This window comes from Agaricus bisporus, assembly GCF_000300575.1.
Source record: "Agaricus bisporus var. bisporus H97 unplaced genomic scaffold AGABI2scaffold_5, whole genome shotgun sequence".
Lineage (NCBI taxonomy): Eukaryota > Fungi > Basidiomycota > Agaricomycetes > Agaricales > Agaricaceae > Agaricus > Agaricus bisporus.
In genome coordinates this window covers 1122243-1146580 of record NW_006267368.1, presented here as the reverse complement: position 1 = coordinate 1146580, position 24338 = coordinate 1122243, and the positions used below count along the sequence as shown (strand labels likewise).

At 49.8% G+C, this 24338-nt stretch overlaps 10 protein-coding genes across 10 annotated transcripts; 3 read left to right on the top strand and 7 right to left on the bottom strand.

Annotated features, from left to right (window-relative positions):
- Positions 1–19: 19 nt before the first annotated feature.
- Positions 20–1390, bottom strand: AGABI2DRAFT_192588 (hypothetical protein). The gene is made up of 5 exons (XM_006460986.1): positions 1011–1390; positions 799–959; positions 668–747; positions 456–618; positions 20–403 (listed from the first exon to the last, which is right to left on the bottom strand). Exons 1-5 carry the CDS (start codon positions 1180–1182, stop codon positions 77–79), a joined length of 903 nt encoding a protein of 300 aa, XP_006461049.1. The 5' UTR covers positions 1183–1390; the 3' UTR covers positions 20–76.
- Positions 1391–1843: 453 nt separating this feature from the next.
- On the top strand, positions 1844–7019 carry AGABI2DRAFT_185348 (hypothetical protein). The gene is made up of 11 exons (XM_006460985.1): positions 1844–2460; positions 2590–2986; positions 3039–4474; positions 4720–4855; positions 4906–5198; positions 5250–5896; positions 5956–6045; positions 6095–6208; positions 6260–6587; positions 6643–6704; positions 6756–7019. Exons 1-11 carry the CDS (start codon positions 2297–2299, stop codon positions 6869–6871), a joined length of 3783 nt encoding a protein of 1260 aa, XP_006461048.1. The 5' UTR covers positions 1844–2296; the 3' UTR covers positions 6872–7019.
- Positions 7020–7151: 132 nt separating this feature from the next.
- AGABI2DRAFT_192587 (hypothetical protein) lies at positions 7152–9881 on the bottom strand. The gene is made up of 10 exons (XM_006460984.1): positions 9692–9881; positions 9488–9639; positions 9183–9438; positions 8765–9126; positions 8262–8715; positions 8173–8213; positions 7851–8120; positions 7731–7797; positions 7480–7681; positions 7152–7432 (listed from the first exon to the last, which is right to left on the bottom strand). The coding sequence occupies exons 4-10, from the start codon at positions 9046–9048 to the stop codon at positions 7257–7259; spliced, it is 1494 nt and encodes a 497-aa protein (XP_006461047.1). The 5' UTR covers positions 9049–9126; positions 9183–9438; positions 9488–9639; positions 9692–9881; the 3' UTR covers positions 7152–7256.
- A 33-nt stretch (positions 9882–9914) lies between these two features.
- On the bottom strand, positions 9915–12757 carry AGABI2DRAFT_221457 (hypothetical protein). The gene is made up of 11 exons (XM_006460983.1): positions 12693–12757; positions 12550–12640; positions 12353–12489; positions 12157–12301; positions 11850–12104; positions 11649–11797; positions 10938–11597; positions 10361–10879; positions 10136–10305; positions 9992–10082; positions 9915–9937 (listed from the first exon to the last, which is right to left on the bottom strand). The coding sequence occupies exons 1-8, from the start codon at positions 12747–12749 to the stop codon at positions 10688–10690; spliced, it is 1686 nt and encodes a 561-aa protein (XP_006461046.1). The 5' UTR covers positions 12750–12757; the 3' UTR covers positions 9915–9937; positions 9992–10082; positions 10136–10305; positions 10361–10687.
- A 67-nt stretch (positions 12758–12824) lies between these two features.
- AGABI2DRAFT_192586 (hypothetical protein) lies at positions 12825–14223 on the bottom strand. The gene is made up of 6 exons (XM_006460982.1): positions 14140–14223; positions 13955–14085; positions 13788–13902; positions 13326–13728; positions 13078–13269; positions 12825–13028 (listed from the first exon to the last, which is right to left on the bottom strand). Exons 1-6 carry the CDS (start codon positions 14206–14208, stop codon positions 12892–12894), a joined length of 1047 nt encoding a protein of 348 aa, XP_006461045.1. The 5' UTR covers positions 14209–14223; the 3' UTR covers positions 12825–12891.
- Positions 14224–14257: 34 nt separating this feature from the next.
- Positions 14258–15410, bottom strand: AGABI2DRAFT_192585 (ADP-ribosylation factor 6). Its single transcript, XM_006460981.1, has 6 exons — positions 15299–15410; positions 15179–15244; positions 15075–15125; positions 14773–15024; positions 14646–14721; positions 14258–14591 (listed from the first exon to the last, which is right to left on the bottom strand). The coding sequence occupies exons 1-6, from the start codon at positions 15324–15326 to the stop codon at positions 14516–14518; spliced, it is 549 nt and encodes a 182-aa protein (XP_006461044.1). The 5' UTR covers positions 15327–15410; the 3' UTR covers positions 14258–14515.
- A 27-nt stretch (positions 15411–15437) lies between these two features.
- AGABI2DRAFT_192584 (hypothetical protein) lies at positions 15438–17341 on the bottom strand. Its single transcript, XM_006460980.1, has one exon. The coding sequence runs from the start codon at positions 17165–17167 to the stop codon at positions 15491–15493; it is 1677 nt and encodes a 558-aa protein (XP_006461043.1). The 5' UTR covers positions 17168–17341; the 3' UTR covers positions 15438–15490.
- Positions 17342–17389: 48 nt separating this feature from the next.
- AGABI2DRAFT_192582 (hypothetical protein) lies at positions 17390–19077 on the top strand. The gene is made up of 7 exons (XM_006460979.1): positions 17390–17479; positions 17531–17627; positions 17682–17761; positions 17814–18164; positions 18218–18400; positions 18457–18807; positions 18862–19077. Exons 1-7 carry the CDS (start codon positions 17438–17440, stop codon positions 18970–18972), a joined length of 1215 nt encoding a protein of 404 aa, XP_006461042.1. The 5' UTR covers positions 17390–17437; the 3' UTR covers positions 18973–19077.
- A 253-nt stretch (positions 19078–19330) lies between these two features.
- AGABI2DRAFT_70446 (hypothetical protein) lies at positions 19331–21683 on the top strand (the record flags this gene model as incomplete). Its single annotated transcript, XM_006460978.1, has 7 exons — positions 19331–19784; positions 19855–20041; positions 20172–20343; positions 20393–20560; positions 20623–20933; positions 20989–21210; positions 21266–21683. The coding sequence occupies 7 exons, from the start codon at positions 19331–19333 to the stop codon at positions 21681–21683; spliced, it is 1932 nt and encodes a 643-aa protein (XP_006461041.1).
- A 298-nt stretch (positions 21684–21981) lies between these two features.
- Positions 21982–24044, bottom strand: AGABI2DRAFT_204453 (hypothetical protein; the record flags this gene model as incomplete). The annotated part of the gene is made up of 4 exons (XM_006460977.1): positions 21982–22224; positions 22283–22496; positions 22577–23913; positions 23964–24044. 4 exons carry the CDS (start codon positions 24042–24044, stop codon positions 21982–21984), a joined length of 1875 nt encoding a protein of 624 aa, XP_006461040.1.
- Between the last annotated feature and the right edge of the window lie 294 nt (positions 24045–24338).

Genomic DNA, 24338 nt, shown 5'->3' with positions numbered 1-24338 from the left:
TGGTCGGGGAGAGACTGAGTGCGGGTGGCAGATAGCCAATTATGCTTGTTTGCCGCTGTTAGCCAGGCGGTCCTTTCTACTCGGACTTTACATGTTCCTCTATATACGTTCCAAATTTCTTTGCAATGCTTTCTTCCTCCCAGTCCACTGACCCCTTCTCCGTCGTTCCCAGTGTAATGGCCTTTCTGTGGATCGTCACAAACTGTCGCTTGAGCCGTTGAAGTTCGGACAGCGTGATGTTGCGGGCCGGTAGACAGACGGCCGCCTTTGTGCCTCCATTCAGAGTCAAGCTGATAGGACCCCCCATGCTCTGCCCAGCGGCCTGTTCAGCCATAATACTCGATACCATCGCCGTTGTCGTTTGTTCAAGGGTATGGAGCGCATTGCTGGGAGCCTTGGCGACCTGTCAAACACAGTCATTCAGTGCACCGGCTATTTTGGGACGGGAGACCGACGTTCAGCGTCCCAGAGTTGGGGGGCTTGATATTCCCCTTTGTAATGGCCTCCCAGATCGAGTCATTGGGCAGACTTTCATCTGACCACGCGACGGTGAAAAGGGGCGAATCCCATCGAACCATCGACGACGGCTCCTCGTATCGCATGAACAAGTTCTCTAATCTATGAACATCAACTGAGGGGCCACAGGAGGGACTAGATTGAGACCTACGTTTCGGGGGTGTATCTGTGACCATCCTGGCGGCTGCTATTCCATTCTCGACAAAGGTCAGGTGTTGCTACAACGTACAACTATATAAATTTTTGTGAGCATGGTTCAACGCGCTAGATCGCACAACATACAGTGCAGACGCGGACTTTAGACTCCCTTGCTGCACAATAAAGTTGATAACGAAATCCCTTGTGGTAATTAAGCGAGTCAAGTATGATAATCTTGTTGAGAGCTAGAGCTCGCTGGACTGCAGTCAAGAGGGTGCCTCTTGCAGGTTTTTCAGAGCGACTTTCTAAATGACTACCTCAACATCACTTTGGAGAAGAAACAGCAGAAGTATTACCGTCATATGCAGATCTCTCAATGCCAAGCGAGTCATCAGATATCACCTCAACTGTAGAACAAGAGCCTTCATACGACGGAGAAGTGATTTTTTCCGACAAGAATTGTGCCAACTCGAGAGCTCTGCGACTCTTGCCAGAAGATGGATAGCCGGATATCGTGACAAAAGCCATTGCGAAGAGATGGTAGAAGACAAACAAGTGTTTTATTATCCTAATCGAAATGACTATGTACCCAGAAATCCTGAAAACATCAGGAAAAGTTTTCCAAAAATTGCTGGAGGCCGAAGCCAGCAGACGGGTTCGGATGTGTAATTTGCAATCAGCAAAAGACTGTGCCTCGGTAAAGACCTCACTGGCGACAGTACATGCCCGAGCACAAGAGATAAAGAACAAAGATGCATCCCACGACAATATATAAGAGAACGCAGACGCGCACGGACCATTAGCTGATGGGGATACTCGATTTGGATTGCGGCTCGTGACCTTTTGATCATCGTTTTGAACGTTGAACAACATTGTTGATCTTTGTCGCTTAGACAGCCTATCATCGAGAAAAGTCTGGTAGAGAGAACGAATCGTGCATGTGTAGCTTTCATGCAAAGGTCTGCAATTCAGGATGTACATGCGGGTGTCTAGCCGTTGCTATCGCAAATGCCAAGATCCGCTGAGACTTGCATCCTTACGGGGCGTGCCGTTCGTTAGCTCCAATGCTGCGGCGGTTAAAATTAAGTTGACAATGGTGGTTGTAAGAGAATAGTATGCTGAAGAGAGGGAATGGAGCAATTTCAGGATACAGCAACAATTCTCAGTTCCCTATTAGAGTTTTTCGGCCGAGATGAAATCTGTGGCGCCAACATAGACCAGCGTTGCTATAAACGGTTTAGTTGATATTGGATTGCTTTGCGAACAAGTACGTTATGTATTAATGGATGCTCTGGCACTTGGTAGGCGAATGCCCCGCCCAGCGTCGTCGGCAGGGACAGTGCACCGCCACAACGCAGCTGCTTAATTGGAATTGTGGAATTTCGGTGAATGTCCCTGGACAGGGCTGCAGCATCACGCGTTACCACTGTCACGTTTCGCGCCCCGCCCACAGCTGCGACTGCAACCGCCCCTTTTCTTCTTTCTCCCTCCCATCATCGTCGTCGTCGTCGTCGCCGCCTCCCACTCGCCGCCTCCTCCGTCTTCTTCCCGCCTCCCCCCCTCCCGTCCTCGCTCCAATCACCCTTCACCTCTCTCTGTATAACATTCCTCCCCGTTCTGATCATTCCTTGGCGACCGTGCCATGCTCGCTTCCATGGCCTCCCCCACACTCGCCGCTCCCCTCCACGAACAGTCCCACGTCGAGGTACCCCACATCACGCGCGATCTCGGTCTTGACGAGAGAATATGTCCGGGGTGTAAAAAATCCGCCGTGAGCGAAGAAGGCGGCCTTGTCGTAGCCTTCGGGTCAGTCGCTTTTATTCCGCTATATTTCATCATAATCGCATCCTCGTTATCTACCTTAATGCGGCTTCTTGATCCTGATTTACCACTTTGCGATATCTCATAGACGAAACTAACTTTCGCCCGCCATAGTCAATCATTCTTCCATGTCGACTGCTTCAAGTGCGCCAAATGCGGCAACCATGTCACCGCAGATACCAACCTTCTACTACTGTCCGATGGTTCCCCCATATGCGCCAACTGCTCCTACAGCTGCAACGTCTGTCACCTTCCCATCCTCGACGAAGCCATCATGACTGGCGACGATTCTTATCATGCACACTGCTTCAAATGTAAAGTATGCAAGAACAGGATCGATGAGCTTGTCTTCGCCAAGACCAGCCAGGGCATCTATTGTATGAGCTGTCACAATGAGCGTATGATCAAAATAAGGAAGTATACTCAGAAAAAGGCTGAACGCGAACGCAATGCTGGCGGTGAATCCGGTAGGGCACGGGATCGAGACGCTCGAAATTACATCCGAGATGCTGTGCGTGTTATACAATTATCGGTTAGGTTCTAATTTGATTTTTGTCAATTAGTCTCCGGGTTACGACTCAATTTCCCGTCCGTCGTCGTCCAAGTCCACGGGGAATCTGGCAGCGGCTGCGCGGCAAGATATGTCTCGACCCAGTACGGCGCGCAGCACCGAAAGTTCGGCATATACCCGGCCAATCGTCAAACCCAAAGGTCCACCACAAGTTTACAATGGACAAGATAGTCGGAGCGCGACTTCGCAATCTGCCTCCCATCAGAATACGACTACACCTATTCCCTCGCCCTCTTTTTCCCCGACTCCTGTCACCAATGAACACTCGACCGTAAATCAAAAGTCTCATCACGACGTATCCCCTACACTTAACGTAAACCTTACACCCACGAGTTTGGAACCCAACGCTAAACGTCGAAGCTATGATGACGGAGTTCGTCCTTTACAAATTCTCTTTGGCCAAAAGCAAGCTACGTCAGGTAACACTACCCTTCGACCGGACACAAAAGCAGCTGCTTCGGGAAGTCTGACGGTCACTTCGCGACAGCAGAAGCGTCGTTCCATCAATCCTGGCTTGGTCCTTCCTAATATCAGCATGGCACTTCCATCCGGACTAAACACCAGGCTGTCTCCCGTCTCATCTACATCCTCAGATTTCCAGTCAGCTCGTTCTACGAATCCAGTGGGTTCAGAAGCTGGACAAGAGCAGGTTTCTCGACCTACATCTCAAGACGCTTCTACCCATAGTCATGATCCTTCCCGGGAAACAACAAGCAAAGGATGGGAGCACTCGTCTTCCACAGTCGCTCGAGATAATGGGGATCAGAGATTGGTACTCAAACATTTAGAATCTCCATCTCCATCTCTGAGTCCGGCTATCCGATTAGCAACGAGTCAAGCCGACGATGCCAGCAGTAGGCTGTCGTCAACATCAAATTTCAGTGGTGAAGAAAGAGGATTGGCTGTGGGCTCTAGATCCAATTCACCGTATCGTCAGATAGACGTGCCACGAAGCATAGAGAATGGATCAGATTCGGATGAAGCTGGAGAACTTGCGAGTCCTCTCCCTGATCAGCGTCATTCACTTCCCACATCGTCTCGCTCGGAGAATGGCGAATCTAAGGAAACGCAATCGCCTGTTTTGAGTGAGGATTATTCTGCCTTGTCTCAGGAAACTTCGGATGACATGTCGGAATCGTCACCTGTCGAACGTCTTTCGCATGCAACTTTCATTGCCCCTGCGCTCCCCCCCATCCGATTTTCCTTAAACGCGGCAGATTTCAGTGAATTGTTGAGCTCCGTCCAAGGTTCTTCCGCGCTGAAGTCTCTTGACCAAATGGCATCTCTCTTACAAGAATCTGACAATGCCTCTGCGCCCCTCAAAGCCTCTTCTGGAAAGACCATGACCACGGTCACCAAATCTTCGGCCACCACAGCGAATGGGCACCAAACCGGCAAAACGGGGGAACATACTACCCCTAATAGCAGGTAAGTCCTCACACTTTCCACTTTTACCTCGCCTTACACTTGCATAGACCCTCCGGAATCAGTGGAAAAAATTCGCCAGAAAACAAGCCGCTGCCGAATCCGAATCTTCTTTCTGATCGTGAATCATTGAGTAGTGAATCTCTGGATCCATCTAAAGATCCTCGTGTAACGGTGACTTCCGCTGGCTCGGAAGAAACATCGACGCGACATGACATGACAGATTCTGTTGTTACGCGATTACGAAGAGTGCTCAAAGATTCACGAGACCACGGTTTGCAGCACATCAATCTGGAGATCGATTTTGCGGTAGCAGTACTCGAGACACTGGACTCCCGCAAGATGGTTTACGAGGATTTGAAAGAAAAATTCGATGGAGTCAAGGTCAGTACCGATTCGAATGGCTTACATTTCAACAAGCTCAAAACAGACAGAGAACAAGCAGGAACCTCACTGAGGGTGTATCCGCTGCGCAGGCTGAATATGACAAGGAACAAAAGGCAAGGCGTGATGCGGAAGCAGAAGTCACTCGGTTGCGGGTTCTGCTCTCTGGCCAAGCGGCCAAGCTGATGGCAATGTCTGGTGACGATCGGCGCCAGGAACTCAGGCAACAGATATCCAAAGAATTGAATGACAATCTGTCTGGCCTTGAACAAGACCTCTCGAGGTTGAAGCTAGAACGGGACATTGCGCTGGCAGAGGTGGAAGAGCTCTCATCAACCAAGAGGTAAGACAAGTGAAAGTTCTGCATCTTTCCGTCATAATAACATCTTCACAGTCTAGCATCCAATGAGAAATCCTCGGTGAATCTTGGAAGATCCGTTACAAAACGTCTGGACGGTTTAAGGAGACAATACCAAAGGGATCTGATTCCACTTACCGAGGAAAGAGAAAGGCTTGGTCGGGAGATTGCCGAACTCAAAGCAATCCGTGACACATTTCTTGAGGAGACAACTGCCCTTAATGCCCGTAATGAGGAGCTTGCTCAACTGAGTCATATATATTCTCGCCGATTGGAAGCGATTCCGGAAGCTCCACTCAAGCAAGGACATGTCAACAATGCATCTCGTCCTTCATTCGAAAGACCTAAAAATCCTGGCCATACTACAACCCAGTCGGTTCTCCCTCTTGCGCCTTCTCTTAGTGCTTCCACAAGTGGATCGTCCACAACCACTGTCCAAGACGAATATGACAGGCATATGAAGCATCCGTCTAGATCAGATTCAGATTTCTCCTCTACACCTCGTAGATTGAAATGGATAGGATACAATAAAGGAAAAACAGCAGCCTCGTCAGCGGCGGCACAAGACGCCCAGAGAAGCAAGGGCCATTTAGAGCATACTTTCCAGCAGATCAGCGTATTACGTTTCACTCGATGTGACCATTGCGCAGAAAAATTATGGGGCTCTCAATTGCGTTGTTCGGGTACGTTCAGGCATGCAAGGCATGCAGTTTTAGCGCTGATGCTTAAATTTGATCGTTAGTTTGCAACATCTCAATCCACGTTCGCTGCGTGGCTGCTGTTCAAACGTCTTGTGCGCAGCGGCACGGGGATGACCCTCAAGCTCCTTTACGTAGGTCGCTGCGATATCTGTTCTACCCGTTTCTTATCAGTCGTGCAAGCTCCTTCGATGTTCGGCCGGGACTTGATTGAGCAAGCGCAATATGACGGTCGGGGTGATGATCGACAAGTTCCCATCCTCGTTGAAAAATGTGTTCAGGCTGTTGAGGCGATTGGTGCGGCAGCCATTTATCTTTTCCGAAGAGACCACTGACATCGCATCGTAGCGCTCGATTATGAAGGTATCTACCGCAAGACGGGTGGTTCAAGCCAATCGAAGATGATTGCCCAATTGTTTGAACGCGGAGATTATACAACATTCGACTTGCTTGACACCGACAGATTTAATGATATCTGCAGCGTCACATCGGTTTTGAAAACCTATTTCCGCTCATTACCCAACCCACTCCTTACATTTGCCCTATACAAGTCATTCGTGGAAGCTATTTCCATTAAGGACATTGCGATCAGGGACAAGACATTATCCGATCTCGTTAAGCAGCTACCCAGTGAGCATTACTATACACTGCGTGTATTGATGATACACCTTCACCAGTAAGTCTAGTATTTCTTCTAACATTGAATGCTGAACGAATGGGCTATATCACAGTGTACATCAACGGAACGATACGAACTTGATGAATGCAAGGAACCTGGGAGTGGTTTTCGGACGTTCGTATCTGCCTCACAGATGACTTTACTCGTGCTAATGGTCTTTTCCAGCGACCCTCATCAGGTCCCCTGATCCTGGCGCTGAATTCGGCGACATGGCCCAGAGAGCCCTCTTTATTGAATGGCTCGTTGAAAATGCTCCTCGAGTATTCACCGGAGCTGCATAGACATTTTCATACCTCTTATGGTTTATAACATTAGCTTTTAACTTGTTTGTTTCGTTTGCGTATTACAGTCCTTTTTTTAACTTTCTTTTTATGTTGTTGTCTTTGGTATTCAAGGGTTGGTTGTTGATTATTTATTGCCGCAGAATTTTCGGATTCTTTTTCTATGTGTAACATTTGCATCATACTACCCATCTCATTCCACTCGTATTATGAATACCCCCCCACCATACCCTAGATTATAAGGATGTATCGTAGGTAGCATGGGAACGTCGGGCCACAGGAGGGAGATCAAATCATTTTCATTGCAGTACTCTAATGACTGAAGGTTCGACTCGAACAAAAATATAAGGATGGGTACAAAAACAAGGACGTTGATACAATATGTTTAGGGAGAAGCTGCGCGGGTTCTCCTTGATTTATGGCTAGTGTCGGGTTTCAGCGAGCAGAACAAGAAATGACGTCGAGGACCCGTCGCTGCTCCTGCAACCGCGGCTGCTGTGACGCGGCCATTTATGGGGACACTTTCTGCCCTCACGCCGAGAGAGAACATGCGATCGAAAACTAGACAACTGAACAAATGATGATAGCCCAAGATGAAAAGCACTTACGTATAGCCGTGAAAGCTTTGGCGCTTGCTTGACATGCAGTTTGAGTCAAGGCAAGGGGAGGACTTACACCCTCAAGTTGACGAAGATACCGAAAGACCATGGAAGGTTGAGGTGGTCCAAAACGAAAGACTGCAGAATAAGCTTGTCTCCATTTGTCGTCTAGAAGGCGGGCACAGACGAGGGGATCTGGACATGAGGAGCACTAGGAAAAGTGAGCAGGAAAGAGAAAAGAGAAGGCAGAAAGCACGTACACACTGATATTCCTTGTTTATTTGTGTCAAACCCAATTTAAGAACACGCTCAAGAAACCATGTGCGTCTGAAAGACGGATTGGAGTGGTGTAGGGCGACATGGAAATGGGGCTACGGTACCTCTTTTCCATCTTGAGAAGAGTCTCCTTGCTGAGGGTGTTGAGTTCATGTTCGGACCAACCACCGGGGTTATCGAGAACGAAGCGACTGGCTTCACGGTAGAGTTCTTCCTCTTCAAACAGTTCGGCGATGCGCATGGCTTTGATGGGCCGACCGGCGGCATGGGTGATAAGAAAGTTGAGGCATTCTTGCTGGAGTGAAGTGACGCAGAGCTTGTGAGAGATGTTCATCAAGCTTTCGACGTTGTTCCAGGTTATGGTGCATTGTAAGCTGCGCGTAGATTAGGATAGGAGACGTGAGACTGGACTCGTCCATTACGCACTGGGGATACACAAATTTGAGGAAATCGTGAAAGGTGCTGGCCTAGAGGTTCAAAGTGAGTGACATTACAACCAGTAAAAGGCCACTAACACGTTCTTCTTTGAGGACAATCACAGCATCGGGTCCGTCTTTGGGTTTCCTTTTGACTTTTGCATGGGTAGTTGAAAACTTGCGTGTGCCGAAACCGGAATCATCTGAAGGGCGCCTGTAATGTGATGAACCTGATCCCTGTAATTTAGCGAGGCTATCGCGTCGAGCTTGGGATTTTGAAACGACTCCAAGATCCGAATCACTATTTTCGTTCTCACTCAGTCTGGGACCGTCGGATAGGGATAGGGAATCAAAGTCGGTTGTGTCGCCGTCGGGATCGACGGGTGCAAAGGTCATTGCGGCTTCGAGTTCTGTCTTGTCACCTGGGACGACGGGGAGCTGGGAGATGGTGATGACAGAAGACATGGAGGGTGGTCTGCCGGTTTCTGACCAGTTTCCACTGAGTGCTGCTTCAAAGAAGGGAGAAGCAAAGTAAAGGACTTCTTTATGGGCCCTGGAGAGAGAGTCGGTGAATGGGCGGTAGGGAAGAGGGGATAACAGACCAGAAGATGGTGCTCTCGACGACAATCTTGACTGTGCCGGGAAAGCGGGTGTTCTTTGTGAACGTGTCGTCGAGCTCGATGGCCTCGTTGGCATCGTAGCTGAGGTCGGAGACGGCGTCGTCGTCAGACTCGTACTCGTGAAAGACCCATGGGGGAGAACCAGACGAGCGAAAAATGCCAGCAGCGGCGGCGTGAGTTTCTGTGGGAGAGCTGAGAGAGGCGATGGGGTTGTTTGGGCCTCTGGAGTTGCGGGCGATGAGGATGTGGGACGGATTTGTGGTCATGGTACAGTACAAGAGTAGCTACGCTATCACTCCTCCATCGACCCCTGCAGCGACAACATCTCGTTTGCGACCGTCAGCCTGGAAAAACAACACCCCGTCAGCAGCGCCGACAGAAACGGTCGAGGAAGACGTACCCAGTCACCGTGAACTCGACATCGCCGTGCTCGCCCCCGAGCTTCTCCCCACTCACCCGGTCCACCCACCGCCCCTCGCTGCTCTCCGCGTCCTCTCCTTCCGTCGCCTCGGGCCCAAATTCGGGATCGTTCTCTGCAGGGCCGTACTCGAATTGCCAGCGGTCCTCGGGCAGATGTTTCCGAGGTATTGATGCATTGAATGTCCGATGGATGAGGAGGGAGACATGGTCTGGTGAACACAGATTGACTTTACCCACTGCACACGAGTGAGGTTCATTTGGGAAACATATGGCTGCAATACACACCTAGCTTCATGCCCACCTGTGGACTCCACACCGTTGCGCTGAAGCCGACCTTGCAGACGAGGAACGGACAGTCGCCCTTGATGGTAGCATGTTTTTTTGTAAAGGTCAGGTCAGAGTGCGAGAGCACGACTCCACGGAAAGCAGGTATATATCTGCAGAGCACGGTACATGAATGTATCTCGAGGGGGTGGTAGGGTGGTGTACCTCATGACCATCGAGTCGAGCATCTCCTCCACCCCCGCGCGTGGATTGTTGGCAAAGACGGGGGCGACGGAGAGCGTGAGTGCGGCGTCGACGACGTGGAACTCGCTACCCGCTGTCACTTTCTTTGCTTTTTTGCTCGGCCGTGAGTTCTGCTCGCCATCCACTTTTCGCTTCGACATGCTGAAAAACAAAAAAAGGGGGGATGCGCTGTCACGTGCGCACTCGCTCCGTCCTTCTTCCTCCATGGTCAGTCGCTTTCTCTCTCTCCTCTAGCCACTGCACCGCTGACAATCCACCCAGGCATCCCCAAAGGTCCTCGTCCAGATCTTCGTCACTGGTTCCCGCATCCTCGGCAAAGCCTTTTTCGAGGCTGGACGCCAGGCCGTCAAAAGTAGCCGCTCTTCTCTCTTTTTTTTTTTCTCTAGCGTGCTGAATGTCGCCCAGATGCAAAACAGGCTCCTCAGGCCGCTATGGGAGGCGACGCATCCGGCGTCGGCCACGCGAATTCGGGCTCTGCTACCGATAACCTCACGCGGCAGCATCGAATGACACTCGACGAGGCACAACTTATTCTTAACGTCAAAAGAGATGAAGAGATGGAAAGTATTCTCAAGGTGTGTCGCTTCCATCTTGACCTTGTCCAACGCAACTAATGCAAATGCCTGCCAGAGTTATGAGCACCTCTTCAAAATAAACTCACCGCCTGAACCCAAGCCTGCAACACCAGGGAAACAGACACCTCCGGCCTACTCCCACTACCTACAATCTAAAATCGTGCGAGCCCGTGAAAGATTAGAGGCAGAGCTTAAAATTCCTGCAGAGACGGTCGAACCAACCCAGCAACCACCGACGGAGCCCCCACCTCCAGCCTCCAATCAATCATGACACAAACAAAACACTCGAACCCCCATTCACTATTTTATACCTTATGAGGTGATGTAGAACCACCTAAAGCAATTATTTAATTTCAATATAGAGTACTGTCTACAGATACACCTAGTCGTTGTCGTCCCAGTTACCTGACTGTTGGGGTACTTTTGGTCCTCCCGCAGGCTTGCTCATGATAATGCTATCCACACTCAGCACAGACACTGCAGCTTCAGTAGCTAATTTCAGCGCCCACTGCTTGGCAGCCAGTGAGTCATAGATCTGGTGCCGGTCGGCATGTAGTGTTCCATCTTCCTCATACTGGATGCGACCATTGTGTCAGTTTCAATCAAGACACTACTGAACACCAACAACGTACCTCGACATCGACACCCCAAGCTTCCCCGCCTTTGAGTTCATGTTTTGCCCACAGCTTACTTAACACTTCATTCCCTTCAGCACCTCCCAATGCATTCTCTGCAAGCGTCCTTGGTACCACCTCCAAAGCGCTCGCATATCTTTTAATCGCATGCTGCGCTAATCCTTTCAATCCACTCCCATACGCATCCACCCTCTTCGCTAATTCCATCTCCGTCGCCCCAGCTCCAGGAAGAGTCCTGGCATCTTTTATTAAACCTTTGATGACATTCACGCCATCATCCACAGCTCGCTCGAGATCATCGAGATGATTCGCCGTCGCTCCCCGCAGAACAATCGTAGCCGTTTTCGTCTTTTCGCCAGTACTAGACGGATCAAATCCTGCGTCGCCTTGTGTAAGCTGGCGAAGGACCGTCACGCGGTCCCCTCCGATCTCTATCGTTTCAAAAATGTCAACGTAGCCCGCTTCCTCTGGTGTGGGTGCACCCATGCGCGCGAGCGGCGTGGCATTGACGACCCGACACAGCCGACGGAGGTCAAATTTCGAGAGGACTTTGAGGACAGCAATGCCATATCTGTTGAGATAATGAAGAGCAAGTTCACCGACAGATGAGCCAGCGATGATGATTTTCACGCCAGAATCAGCGATTTCTTTGAATATCTTGCATCACACTTAATAAACATATAATTAAAGTTTAATTAAAGAGCTTACTTTTTCCGTGTGCTTTTCCTCGCCTTCCGTAAAGTTGAGCATCTCTTCTGCACTTTTGATCAAAACTGTGCCCTTCGTCTCTGTCTGTGCAACGTCCAGAGCGGAAGTGAAAACGGCAACTTTGGCCTTTTGGACCTTTTTCAAATCACCTAATTACATATTAAACAACGCCTTGAATATCCGCACTGGATATACACGCACCTTCAGGTTCGCGACCAAACACCATTCCTTGGACCACTCTACTACCAGATAAGCTACCACCCATAATTTTTACGACGCGGACATTGTCCACATTAAAGTTTTTGGGATTGGGTGGCATGATGGATAATGCAGCATCCGCAACTAGTGAAGCGAGGGTCTCTTCATTTCCGTATTGTTTGGTTGCGATCGCAGGTCTGAGTGCAGTCATGAGCGAAGCATGTGTGAGAGGTTGCGGCAGCTTCCAAGTCGATAAGGCTATATTAAATATCATTAAGATGGTGTGGAGTGGAGGTGAATGATAACGCACAATCGAGCTCCTTCAAAGCTCTTTCTAACGCAAGCTCATAACCCTGGATAATTTCACTTGGATGTAGACCCATGACAAGTAAACTTTCCGCTCTTTTCAGTAGCTCACCCGCGAACATGATGACCATATTCGTAGCATCACCCATCTAAGAAAACGAAATCAGCTATGGCAGGAGGCGATTATACGAAAAACTCACTTCGGCTTCCTGGGCTTGTGAGGCCATCACTACCAGTTTAGCAGCTGGATGTACCACCTCGATCTCTCTGATAATGGTTGCAGCATCTGAAGTAACAAAAAGTCGTCCAAGATGATTGATCACCAACTTGTTCCTCCCTACACACCGCGCAAATTCTAAGTCTGTGTCATATAGCCAGCCACCATATATGCACATACCATTGGGACCATAGCTTGTTCGTACGAGATCGGTGAGTTCATTGACGGCTTGGATATTTCTGAGCACGGCATCATCTAACCCTTGAAGGTGCTAGAAAATACATCAGGACGCGACCTAAGAGGATATATGACGCGGGTCTGACCTTGTAGCCGTCCTTGAAGAGCTGTATCTGATTTGATTTTGGTACTTTGAGGGCCATCGCGTCGGTTTGTCTGATCTGAGCGGAGGGACAAAATGCGCGAAACAGTCAATCAGTGTCACATCTCTTCGTCACGACCAGCACTCGGTCACTTTTTTTCTTTTCTTCCTGGAGCAGCACTTCATTGCATTACAATATATATCTAGTCTAAGACTGCATACTTCATGAGATGGGGTGGAATAACCTTATCCAAATCCTTCGATGCTAGCCACTTCTTCGAAAACAAGCGACTCTGGTATCGGTAAGCACCATCACACAATACGGTCGCCACTTTTGATCCTGCAAAAACATCAGCCGTATTCCTCGGGCCGACAACGCCAAAACTCACCCTTGCCGAGCTTCTCTGCAAGCTCCACGGCGGCGACGACGTTAAGAGCAGAGCTTACACCAAGATACAAACCCTCAGAATCCAACAGCTCGTACACCATAGCGATTGACTTTTCATCGGGTACCGTAAACGCACCATCCAATTTCTTCACAAAGGTAGCCAAGTTGTCAGTGATGCGACCTTGACCAATGCCTAGAGCGCAAAGGTCAAGGATAAGATGAGGATTCGAGCGCATTTGGAACGCAAACCTTCTGTAATGGAAGACCCCGTCCTTTCAACTAGTTTGCCACCACTCTCATAGTAACTGGTCAAGACACTACCCGGTGGATCAGCCAACCAGACTTGCACTTTTCCATTACTCTTCTCCTTGAGATATTTACCAACACCAGCAAGTGTGCCACCAGTACCTGTAGAGCAGATGAAAGCATCTAAATCACCGGCAGTCTGTTCCCAAATTTCAGGACCGGTGGTGACATAATGGGCGTGGGCGTTTGCAGTGTTGTCAAACTGATTAGTCCAAAAAGCATTATCGGTAGATTCGGCGAAGCGTTTGGCTTGGTGATTATAGTTATCCGGGTTCTCGTAGGCCACAGCGGGGACAGGACGAACGTCAGCGCCCAGCATGCGCAAGAGGTCAATTTTTTCTTGACTCTGAAAGAAAGAAAAGAGAGAGATAAGACGAGTCGGGCTAGATAGGGAAGATATAGTACCTGAGTATTCGGCATGTATATCACACAATTATACCCGCGCGCTCTGCACACATGTGCGAGGCCAATGCCGGTATTGCCAGCAGTTCCCTCGACGATCGTACCTCCAGGCTTAATCCTGGTTATTATAATGAGGACTTCGAAGAATTATACAGGCGATAGAAACATACATTCCCTTTTCTTCTGCATCCTGAATGAGCCCAAGGGCAGCACGGTCTTTCACGCTGCCACCTGGATTCTGGAGCTCTGACTTGCCATAGATATGGTAGCCGGTCTTTTCTGAGAGACGTTTGAGATAGATCTATCAATAGCTGAGCTGTGGTGTACGGGTCGATCTAAGGGTGATGGTACGGACGAGTGGGGTGTTTCCGACAGCGCCGGTGAAGGTGTGAGCGAGAGCAGCGTTGGAAAAGGCCCTGCTCATGGTGGTGCGGGCAAGCATTTCAAATTTTGTGAGTAAGCTTCTCACGGAGTTTTCCAAGCAAAACAGTCATCCATTAGAATGTATGTAAATTTACCACCCCTCAAAGTGAAAACAAGTTTGAATAAAAAACATGGGAATAAGAGTTCGCGGTATAAAAACAAATGCGCCAAACGGGGCGGCGGGAACAGCGTTCGTCCAAACGTGAACAGGTCGTGTGTGGCCATGATATAGCGGGCGTCAAGGCGAGTTTTTGAGACGAAAGTGCTCATATAGAAGAATAGGGTATCGGCAAGTCCAAAAGGCACTCTCACTGCTGTCGTTTCTTGACGTTCTGCGAGAGCCATTGCAGACCCTCGAATAGACCCTCCCCCGTGGTTGCACAGCTGATTACCCATGTCATGTTAGCCGCTGCAGACCGAAATAAAACATGCACATACCTCGGGTGTACATACCAGGAACGGTCCCGCATTTTATGAAGCCCGAGCTTCTCCGTGACCTCGGCTGGTGACATGGCTAACGGCGAGATTCAGTTCAGGGGAAGCGGAAAGGGCAACAATGTGTTACCTCCAGGTAAATCTTGTTTGTTTGCGAACACGAGCAGTAAACATTCCTTCATTTCCCTGTCACTCAATATCCGGTGAAGCTCATGTTTGGCCTCATCAATACGTTCCCTATCTTGGCTGTCGACAACAAACACGAGGCCTTGGGTGCCGGTGTAGTAATGTCTCCAGAGGGGGCGGATCTTGTCCTGGCCACCAACGTCCCAGACGTTGAACTTGACGTTCTTGTATGTCACGGTCTCCACGTTGAAACCAACTGTGTTCATGTTGAGTATAAGCGTTAGTGGGGAAAGAAAGGGATGACACCTGTCGGAATCGTCGTGACAGACTGGTTCAACTTGAGCTTGTAGAGGATGGCTGGTGAGGCAATGGGGTAAGCGGGTGAAGCGGGAAGAATGGAGCGTGCTGACTTGTTTTTCCGGCGGCATCGAGGCCGAGCATTAAGAGTCGCATCTCCTTGCTGCCAAAGAGCTTGCCTATTGGGCAGGTGTGTGAGGTGTGGTTGGGCGGGTCAGCTCAGGAGAACGCACCTAAAGCCTTTGATAGATTGGCACCCATGGTTGCAGAATGTAAAGAACGACGTTGAGGGAGGAAGAGAAGAGCGAGAGAGAAAGATGGACTCTGCAGTTGATTCCACCCGCCAAATGGTCCGTGTCACACCGCCAGTCACGTCTTTAAAATCTTCCCATTTCAAAATACAATATTGTATGTACATAGAACTATCAAGTCTGCGTTTGGCTGTATACCTTCAACCAGCCTTCCCCCATGTCCTTCTGCAGCGCCTCTAGCCGCCGTCGGTATGCCTCTGCACCCTTCCCAATGTCTTCCCCTTCCTCGTCCATCACCGCTGCAATGTCGGTATGGTAGCGACCATGTCGCCCACGTCGTGGCAGCGATGCCTCCTTCAGGTTAACTCCGGAGACCTCCCTCAGCTTGCTCTTGTCTTTCTTCTTTTCTTTCGGTCTCTCCTCCTGCCCTTCGAAGTGTGCCGCTGTTCCATCAAGGTCAACAATCCGTTTTGCTTTCTTTCGCGGAGCCTTTCCGGCCGCCACTCCTGCAGAAACCGGCGCGAGATGAGGCGACACATTCGACGACACTGGAGCCTCCTCGTCTGCAATGGGCACATCACTGACTGGTGGACTCTGGGCAACCGCCACAACAGGCGGAAGAGAAGCCGTAGAATGGCGTCTACTCGACGTCATTTGGTCTGGAGGCAGTGCCGCAAGGCTTCGTTTCTCATAAAATCCGGGAGGAGTGCCGTCAAGTGTGACAGTCTTTCGTTCCTTGTGGAAATAGTCAAAACAGGCGACTCTGTAGTTTTCTTCGACGTCGCAAAAGGGATTGCCCTCTATCCAAACCTGAACGACGTTGGGCAGAGTTGCTAGTCTCCCAATCTCCGCGCTTTCCTCTATCTGGTTTTTACGGAGGTCTATGTGCTCCAAGCCCCGGAGACGTTCGAGGCCGCATATGGATTCGAGGCGGTTGGATGAGAGGTTGAGTCGGAGTACCTGGCCTAGGTTGAGATAGATACCCAAGACAGAATCGATCATATTATCCGAGAGATTGAGATAGACGAGATTATATAGAGCACCCAAACCAGCAGGAACAGAGACAAAAAGATTAGAGGAAAGATCAAGATGAGTGAGAGAAGCAAGGTATGGCAAGATTTCTTGGGGTATAAAGGTGAGGTTGTTGTCTGCAAGTGATAGATGTCGAAGGAAAGCCCATTTGAAAGAGGGAAGTTGGGTAGATAGTGGAGGAGAGTGTGTTCGAGTGGCACTGTGTTCGTCCTCTTCAGGGACGGCATCAGGTAGTGGGGTGGGGTTAAAGGAGAAGTGCTGTCCGTTGGAGTCTCGGCGAGGGATATGCCGCCGCCGTTTGCGACTAGCACTACCTGCTCGCCTGGCCTGGTCGTCTATGACGGCACCTATGAAAATGTCTGCGACATCCTCGAGGCCACTTTTACGGATCTTGAGACTCCTGAGGCTTTCGGACAATCTGTCCCAGCCCAAAATTAGACGGGGATCAATGTCCGTGCATTCGAGACTCTGGAGGTTTTTGAAGACGTCCAGGGGGAGAGCATTGGCTGAAGCCATGTCGTCGACGGTTTCCGCAATGACCTTTTTGGTGGGGGGACCGATGGCGACCGCGGGTAGCTTGGTGAAGCTGCTGAAGATATATTTAAGCTCTGAGGAAATGTCTGCCTGTCCTGAGCGAAACCACCAGCCTGCACCGAGGGAAAGATTGGAGACGGCGGAAAAGGAGGAGCGGAAGGAGGCGAGGGAGAGGGTATCGGATTTGTCGTTCTGGTCAAAGTTCACGTAGGTGGTTGGGCGAGAGGGGTTGTCGAGCTGGACGTCGAGGGTGCCAACAGAGTATCCGAGAGCTTCGAAGCGCATGATGACGTAGAAGAGGTGGTGGATGTCGGTGGAGAAGACGAGGGGCGTGTCTGGAGCGAGCCATGTGGGGGGCGGGCGGCGGGGGCGGGCAAAGGTGGCCTGTGCGAGGCGGTGCTCGTTGCGGCGGATGGAGAGGGCGAGGGCGCGGAGGTAGTCGTCGCCGGGCTCGGGCTGCATGGAGGCAGGAGCAAGCTGGCCATTATTTATTTATTTATTATTTATCCCGTTTATTTGATAACATGACGCGTCCCTCCTTGGCTGCAGACCATCATGAAGATCACCGTCAAAACCACCCAGCAAAAAGTCTTCCAGGTATTTCCCCTTCTGCTCATCGCACCGCACAGCGAGCAGACCTCTTTTTAGATAGACATAGAACCCACAGACACCATCGGCAGCCTCAAGGCTAAAATCGAGTCTGCTCACAACCACCCCGCCCCAACCCAGAAGATCATCTACTCAGGTGCGCCATCTTTCGTCCCTTCTCCTCGCCGTTCTATTCACCATCCCGCCACAGGTAAAATCCTTTCAGATGACAAGACAATCGAGTCTTGTGGCGTAAAAGAAAAGGACTTTTTTGTCCTTATGGTCGCCAAGGTATCTCTTCAACTCTCCGTCGCTTTCTCTATCCTAACCCCGTTTCTTTCAGCCTAAACCGACGCCAACCCCAAAACCAGAAGCTCCAGCCGCCCCAACCACCGCCGAACCTACTCCTCCTTCCTCCACCTCCCCGGCCACCACCACAACCCCTTCACACGCGGAGACAACAGAAACCTCATCTCAACCCTCACCACTACCACCGCCAACGACAACGTCAACGTCATCAACATCATCTACGGAACCTGCCACTCTTGGTGACGGCAGCGGGTTCCTTACTGGAGCAGCTCTGCAGACTACCATTCAGAACATGATGGAAATGGGTTTCGATCGCGAACAGGTCCTTCGCGCCCTGCGTGCTAGCTACAACAACCCAGATCGTGCAGTAGAATACCTCATGACGGTGAGTTATTAAATCATATCTCGAAGATAACGTTACCTGATATCGCCGAAAAGGGTATACCCGCTCATCTTGAAGCTGAAGCCGCCGGCCCTCCACGGACATCCTCCACTACTCAATCCAATCCTGCTGCACCTTCTGCCCCCCAGTCAAATTCTCCTGCCGCTCCTGCACCTGCACCTGCTACTGCCCCTGCCGCCGCTGCACCTCCAGCGAATCAACCTCAGAACCTGTTCCAGGTAAGTTTGGAGTTCCATATGTTTCGCTGAACTTGACTCAGAGTCCCTGTACTTAGTTAGCACAACAACAGCAAACGGGTGGTGGTGGGGGTGCCGCTGCTGGTATGGGCGGCATGGGTGGCATGGGTGGTATGGGTGCTCCCGATCTCGCTGCTTTGGCAGCCAATCCCCAGATCCAGCAGCTCCGAGAAATTGTCAGGCAGAATCCCGCGCTCATCCAACCGCTCATTCAACAGTTGGCAGCGCAGAATCCTCAAATGGCCCAGGCTCTTGCGGCCAATCCTGACATGCTCCTGCAGCTCTTGGGCGCTGGCGAGGGTGACGAAGAAGGAGGCCCTGAAGGTGAGGTCCCCCCGGGAGCCCAGGTGATTAGTGTGACTGTTGAAGAACGGGAAGCCATTGCTCGGGTAAGCCAGATTTAGATTTACTTTTTGTTCCACTTTTAACCCCAGTGGGAATAGTTGGAAGCACTAGGATTCCCTCGACATGCTGTACTCGAGGCATACTTTGCCTGCGATAAGAATGAAGAGCTAGCCGCCAACTACCTTTTCGAGGGGCATTTTGATGATTGAGCGTCTGGGTTCTTATCGTGGTTTTGGTTTTGGTTTTTGTTAAAGTACGCTTGTGTATCAAATAAATATATGATCGGATGATTATCTGAATCTTTACAAAGTTCGTTTCAGGCCAGTTGCCGCTCTCAAAACAAAAAAATCCCAGAAGGTACATTTTTGCCTCCAATATTGGTAATACAGGCTGTGGGCATTTCTACTCGTCAACCTAGGAGAGGGTACGTATAGCCGCGGGCCGAACATTTTTCCCCTGATCAATCAATGATGCAAGAATGCATGATATATTGCAGAAAAACATAAGCGAGCCACTGCCACGGTCCCTTATTTAAAATCGGCCCCTTTTCCCAGTAGTTCATGCATCATGTTCCGCGCGTTCCTTTTGCTTTCCTCCCTTCTCGTATCTTTTTCCGTTCAAGAAACACCTCCAGACCCTTCGCAGGACTCTATAACTGATTATGCTCCACAGGTCAATGTAGAGTGTCCTGACATCTCGAAGGCTCCCCTAATTCGTACATGGGATACAAATAACCAATCTATCCACCCCCAAGAAGAGGAATATCTGAAAAAACGCGCAGAACAAGTCCTGCCTCAAGCTTGGAATGACTGGCTTGGAAATGGATCTCGTATGGGCTATGACCTGTCCGACCACAACATCAGCTGGCCGAAGATTGGCTTAGCGCTTCCCGGTGGTGGTCTGCGCGCCGCCCTGTTTGCTGCAGGTTCTTTGAGTGGTTTGGATGCTAGGAATGAGACCGCCAAAAATGCTGGCACGGGCGGGTTGTTGCAAGTTGCGTCCTATATCTCGGGCCTCTCGGGTTTGTACTGCCCTTATCACCGGCACAGGGCTGTGGCTCATCTGAAATTTAGGCGGTTCTTGGGCGACAGGATCCATGTACTTTAATGATTTTCCTACTCTTCATGACCTAGTCCTCGGCATTGGCGACAACCTCGGCGGTTGGGCTTTGGATTTTGATTTTGCTACACCTGATGGTCCCAACCTTTTCTCCACGCAGAACCAGGCATGGTTTGGAAGTCTCCTCTGGAGCGTCAGGTCCAAGGCAGACAAGGGAATGTAAATAAGGTTCCAGCTACTTCTCTGGTTATTCACATTACTGACATTCACGACCATTCAGTGATACCAGTTTGACAGATCCCTGGTCAAGGATAATCTCGTACCATTTTCTGAATCAAACCACGAGGAGTAACTTTTTCACCAATGATACTACTCATGGTGCCGGTCAGCTCTGGTCAAAGACATCACAGATACCTTCAGTTCAGCAATTCAAAACTCCGTTTCCTATTATTGTCGCTGATGCACGTCCGGTTGGATCGAACTTGACTACGACCTTGGACCTGCAGGCCACCGTGTATGAGGTAGGGACCCTTTCCTGTGTTATTATATCTTCCTGAAACCTATCTTTAGATAACTCCAGTGGAATTTGCCTCGTTCGACCCTAGTTTATCGGCAGGGATGAATATGACATACGCAGGGACGCATCTCTCCAATGGGTTCCCCGACAACGGCACAGCTTGCGTAACTGGGTTTGATCAGGTTGGCTTCATGATGGGAACCAGTGCAAGTTTATTCAATGTCAGTCGCCAGCATGCTTGTCGCGACGAAAAGTGGCTGATGGATGTTTTTTTTATTACTAGCAAATTTTGGATTTCGCCAGTAACGCGATCCAGGGCTGGTCACAATCTGATACAGATGGGTTGTTATACATTCTCGGCGAACAATTGAAAGAAGTGAGAACGAGGGCCGATGACGTTGCCAATTGGCCGAACCCTTTCAAAGGGATAAAACCAGACACATTCCAAGACGCCAATGCAGCTTGGTTAGAACTCATCGATGGCTCGTCGAATTTAGAAAACATACCATATAATCCTCTATTCATAAAAAGTCGGGGGCTAGATGTCATTGTAACAATCGAGGGTAGTGCTGATGATGTCCATAATTTCCCCAAGTGCGTTGTCTATAGATCTTCTCATCGTCATAAATCCTCATCCATTCACTCGCAGCGGCACTGGTAACATATTCACAAAGGAGAGACTTTCAACGATTTTGAAGGACACACATCAACCGTTTCCCCCCATTCCAAGTTCAATAGACGAGTTTGTTTCAACTGGTGTCAATGGGCGAGCTACATTTTTTGGCTGCGATCCGCCAAATTCTTCTGCTTATCCCATGGTCGTCTACCTTCCAAATGCTCCACCTATCAATGGCGACGATCCAATTACCAAGTACGTCCTTGCATGCATGTCTGCGTCAATCAAACGTTTGACGTGATTATCAAAGCACGGCTACATTTCAACTCGTTTACACCCTTAAACACGTCTCTCTGTTCTTGGATAGTGCCCAGAAACTTGTGATTGAAGGTTTCACGCCCAATGCCAATACGCCGGACCCAAATTTTGGTGCTTGTCTGCAATGTGCCGTCTTTGATAGGGCGCGAATGAAAGCGACGCCAAGTTTTGACCGTTCTGACATTTGTAAAAAGTGTTTTCAACAGTATTGCTTTGATCCAGAAAACCCACCTAGTCGGAGTGAACTGCCAAATCGCAAATTTGATTTCGTAGATCCAGATCCTCAGGGTTTGGCGAGCTTTCTCTCCAGGAACAAGTTCAAATTTTTGGGCGGAGTGATTGGGCTCGTGGTCTTGATTATTTTGCTCGTTGTTGGACTGTGGGTGTACAATTTATCCATGCTCTTCTAATGTGCTAACGGTGACTTTTTATCGACAGAATTTGCTGGAGGAAACGTCGAAATAAAATATTCTACAAAAAGCTGGGCGACAACTACCGGAAGGATGCATTTGAAATGAACTCTCATCCCCCACCGTATCAGGGAGGGGGGCAAATGTACGACTTGCCCAATCATCAGGGTCAGCTATGAAAACTTCCATTTGTTCAAATCTTGCCCGCTCGGATTTACTTTAAAGTAATTTAAACACATTTGTACTCTACAGGGTATGGTATATAAGGGGGACTATATAGATAGCAACAATGATCTCCTTAAATTATTTCATCCATTGTCATATCTCCCGGAACAAGGTCCACATCCTGGCCGATAGTTTTCGTCGGCATTTGTTTGTTGCTGACATTGAGATTACGGGTCACATTTGTTAAAGGAGCACGTTGGACACGAGTTATGTGCGTCCCAGGTTTGTCCATCGACTTGTACATATCCAGTTCATGTTGTATGTCCGCATTGAGGCCAACAACGGCTTCTTGTTCCCTTGATAACATGACGATTTTCTATCGCGATGGACGGGTTAAGTAACTCGACGAGGAGAATTGAAAAATGACGACTGACAAGTTTAGCCTCGGCCAACTCGCGACGGATACGATCAACGTAAGAGATGCGTTGCGCGGGATTATTATGACCTAGTATCTCGGCGTTAAATTTGCTCAAATGTTCTGCTTCTTCTTCGGCGAGTTGGTTACGGGCAACAAGAGCACCAACTTCTTCACATAAAGAGGTGTAAGCTTCCTGATATCGTTCGGCATCAGCGAGCTCGGTTAATAACCTATTGGTGGATGTGGATGTCAGAAAACGTCGCAAAGTTAGGTCGACGCAGGCGCTGCTGGTCGATGATGAGTCACTGACCTGTCGATTTCCGCGCGTAGCGCATCTTCTGCTACCCTGCTCTTTTGGACGGTGCTTGTCAGACGCTGTATTTCATTCTTGTCTTTCTTCACTGCGGCTTCATGTATGAGGACGGATTGGCGTTGTTGATTATGAAGCAAGTCGTTCTGGTCTTTGAGGGATGTGTTGGCTTGTTGTAGGGAAGCCCGAGCCTTGGTAAGATTCTGGATCTGCTCGGTCAAGGATGAGCGGTCTTTTTCTGCTGATTCTAGGTTGGCAGAGATGGTTTTGTGGGACGCGAGTGCACTTGCAAGGTCTCGTGAATGTTTACTGGCGAGTTTGGAAGTTTCAGCCAGTTCTTTCTCCACGCAAGTATATGCAAAGAAGAGTTGTTGAGAACGGATTATACAATAATTCACGAGAAGTTCGCAGAGATGGAGCTGAGCGGCAGTGATATCTTGATGATGAGCGCTCGTAAATGTTGTAGACAATTCGAGTTGCAAGTCAGAGTGATCGGCGACCGTGCCGGCAGGGGTAGTTGGTTTAAGCATATCTTCGTAAACGGTAGCTTGATGTAGGGCATCTCGGAGGTGCTCCCTTAAAAGATCGTTAGAGTGATTAGACTGGCGAATTAGATGTGCAAGTTCCGTGATTTGGTCCTCAGCATTGCCAAGCTTGCGCTCTAGGCGTAGAATATTGAGCTGGCCAGCTGTATACATTCGTTTGAGTTTGAGATGATCAGACAGCGGAACGGTGTTTGCCAAAAGCCGAGCGTATTGTTGTGCTGCAAAAGAGAGGAGATGATCGCGGCGTGTGAGTCGATCGAGAAAGTCTTCTCGTTCTTCAGCGAAGGTTTCTTCCTTCGCGGCAACTTGTTTGCGGGTTTCTAAAAGTTCTTGTCGGGCATTAACTAGCTGGGATTCAAGTTGTTTCGTCCCACTGCGTGTGTTCTCCGAATCAGCATCGCCCTTGAGCTTGAGGTCTCGAAGTTTGGACTCAAGAGTCTGGCATTTTGAGCTGCTGAAAACGGCGTTTTTTTCTAGTTCTGCGATCCTCCTGTCGCGCTCGCGCAGTTCGTCATGGTGTTTGGACTCCAGACACTGTGCGTTCTTTTTGACTTCTGCAATATCCGTGTACTTTGAAACGAGCTGCGCATTCTCATGTTCTGCAGCTCGGAGCTTGGCCTTGAGTGATTTGATTTCCGTCTGGTCTGCTTGAGCAGCCTTCTTGAGCTCTAGCATCCGGGGCTCAAGGGAGTCGTTCTGCTTCTTGTATTTCTCTATCCGATCGGATTGGTTGCTGACTGTTTTCCGATATCGAGCGAGCTCGGACTTGAGGTCGTCCAGCTCGACTTGGTGCTGTGGGCCAGGTGAGTGGTTGGAGAGCAGAGGTGCGTTTTAAGACCCACTGTACGCTTTCCCTCTTCATGGACAGATTCGAGGTCTCTGAGTTTTTTGTGGAGGATGTTGTAGCGTTCGTTGAGGGACATTGCGCCACGCGCCGCGCGAAGGGCGGAAGTATCGCGTCCATGTCAGGTGACTAGGTCATGTGATGCGTGGGAAGTTACATTATTTCGGCCTATATTTCTTTTTCTTTTCCTCGTCGTTTCCGCCGTCGCCCAGCGCCCTTTCTGTCGCCTCCAGCCCCATGCCAGCACCAACGCCGCCGGACAGCAGCCACACCCCTGCCTCGCCCCAGAAATCCCCTTCCACGCCTCCCGCTCCTCCGCACCAGCCCCGCCCCGACAATTCCACACCGCGAGTACCGCGTAGAATTCAGGTGA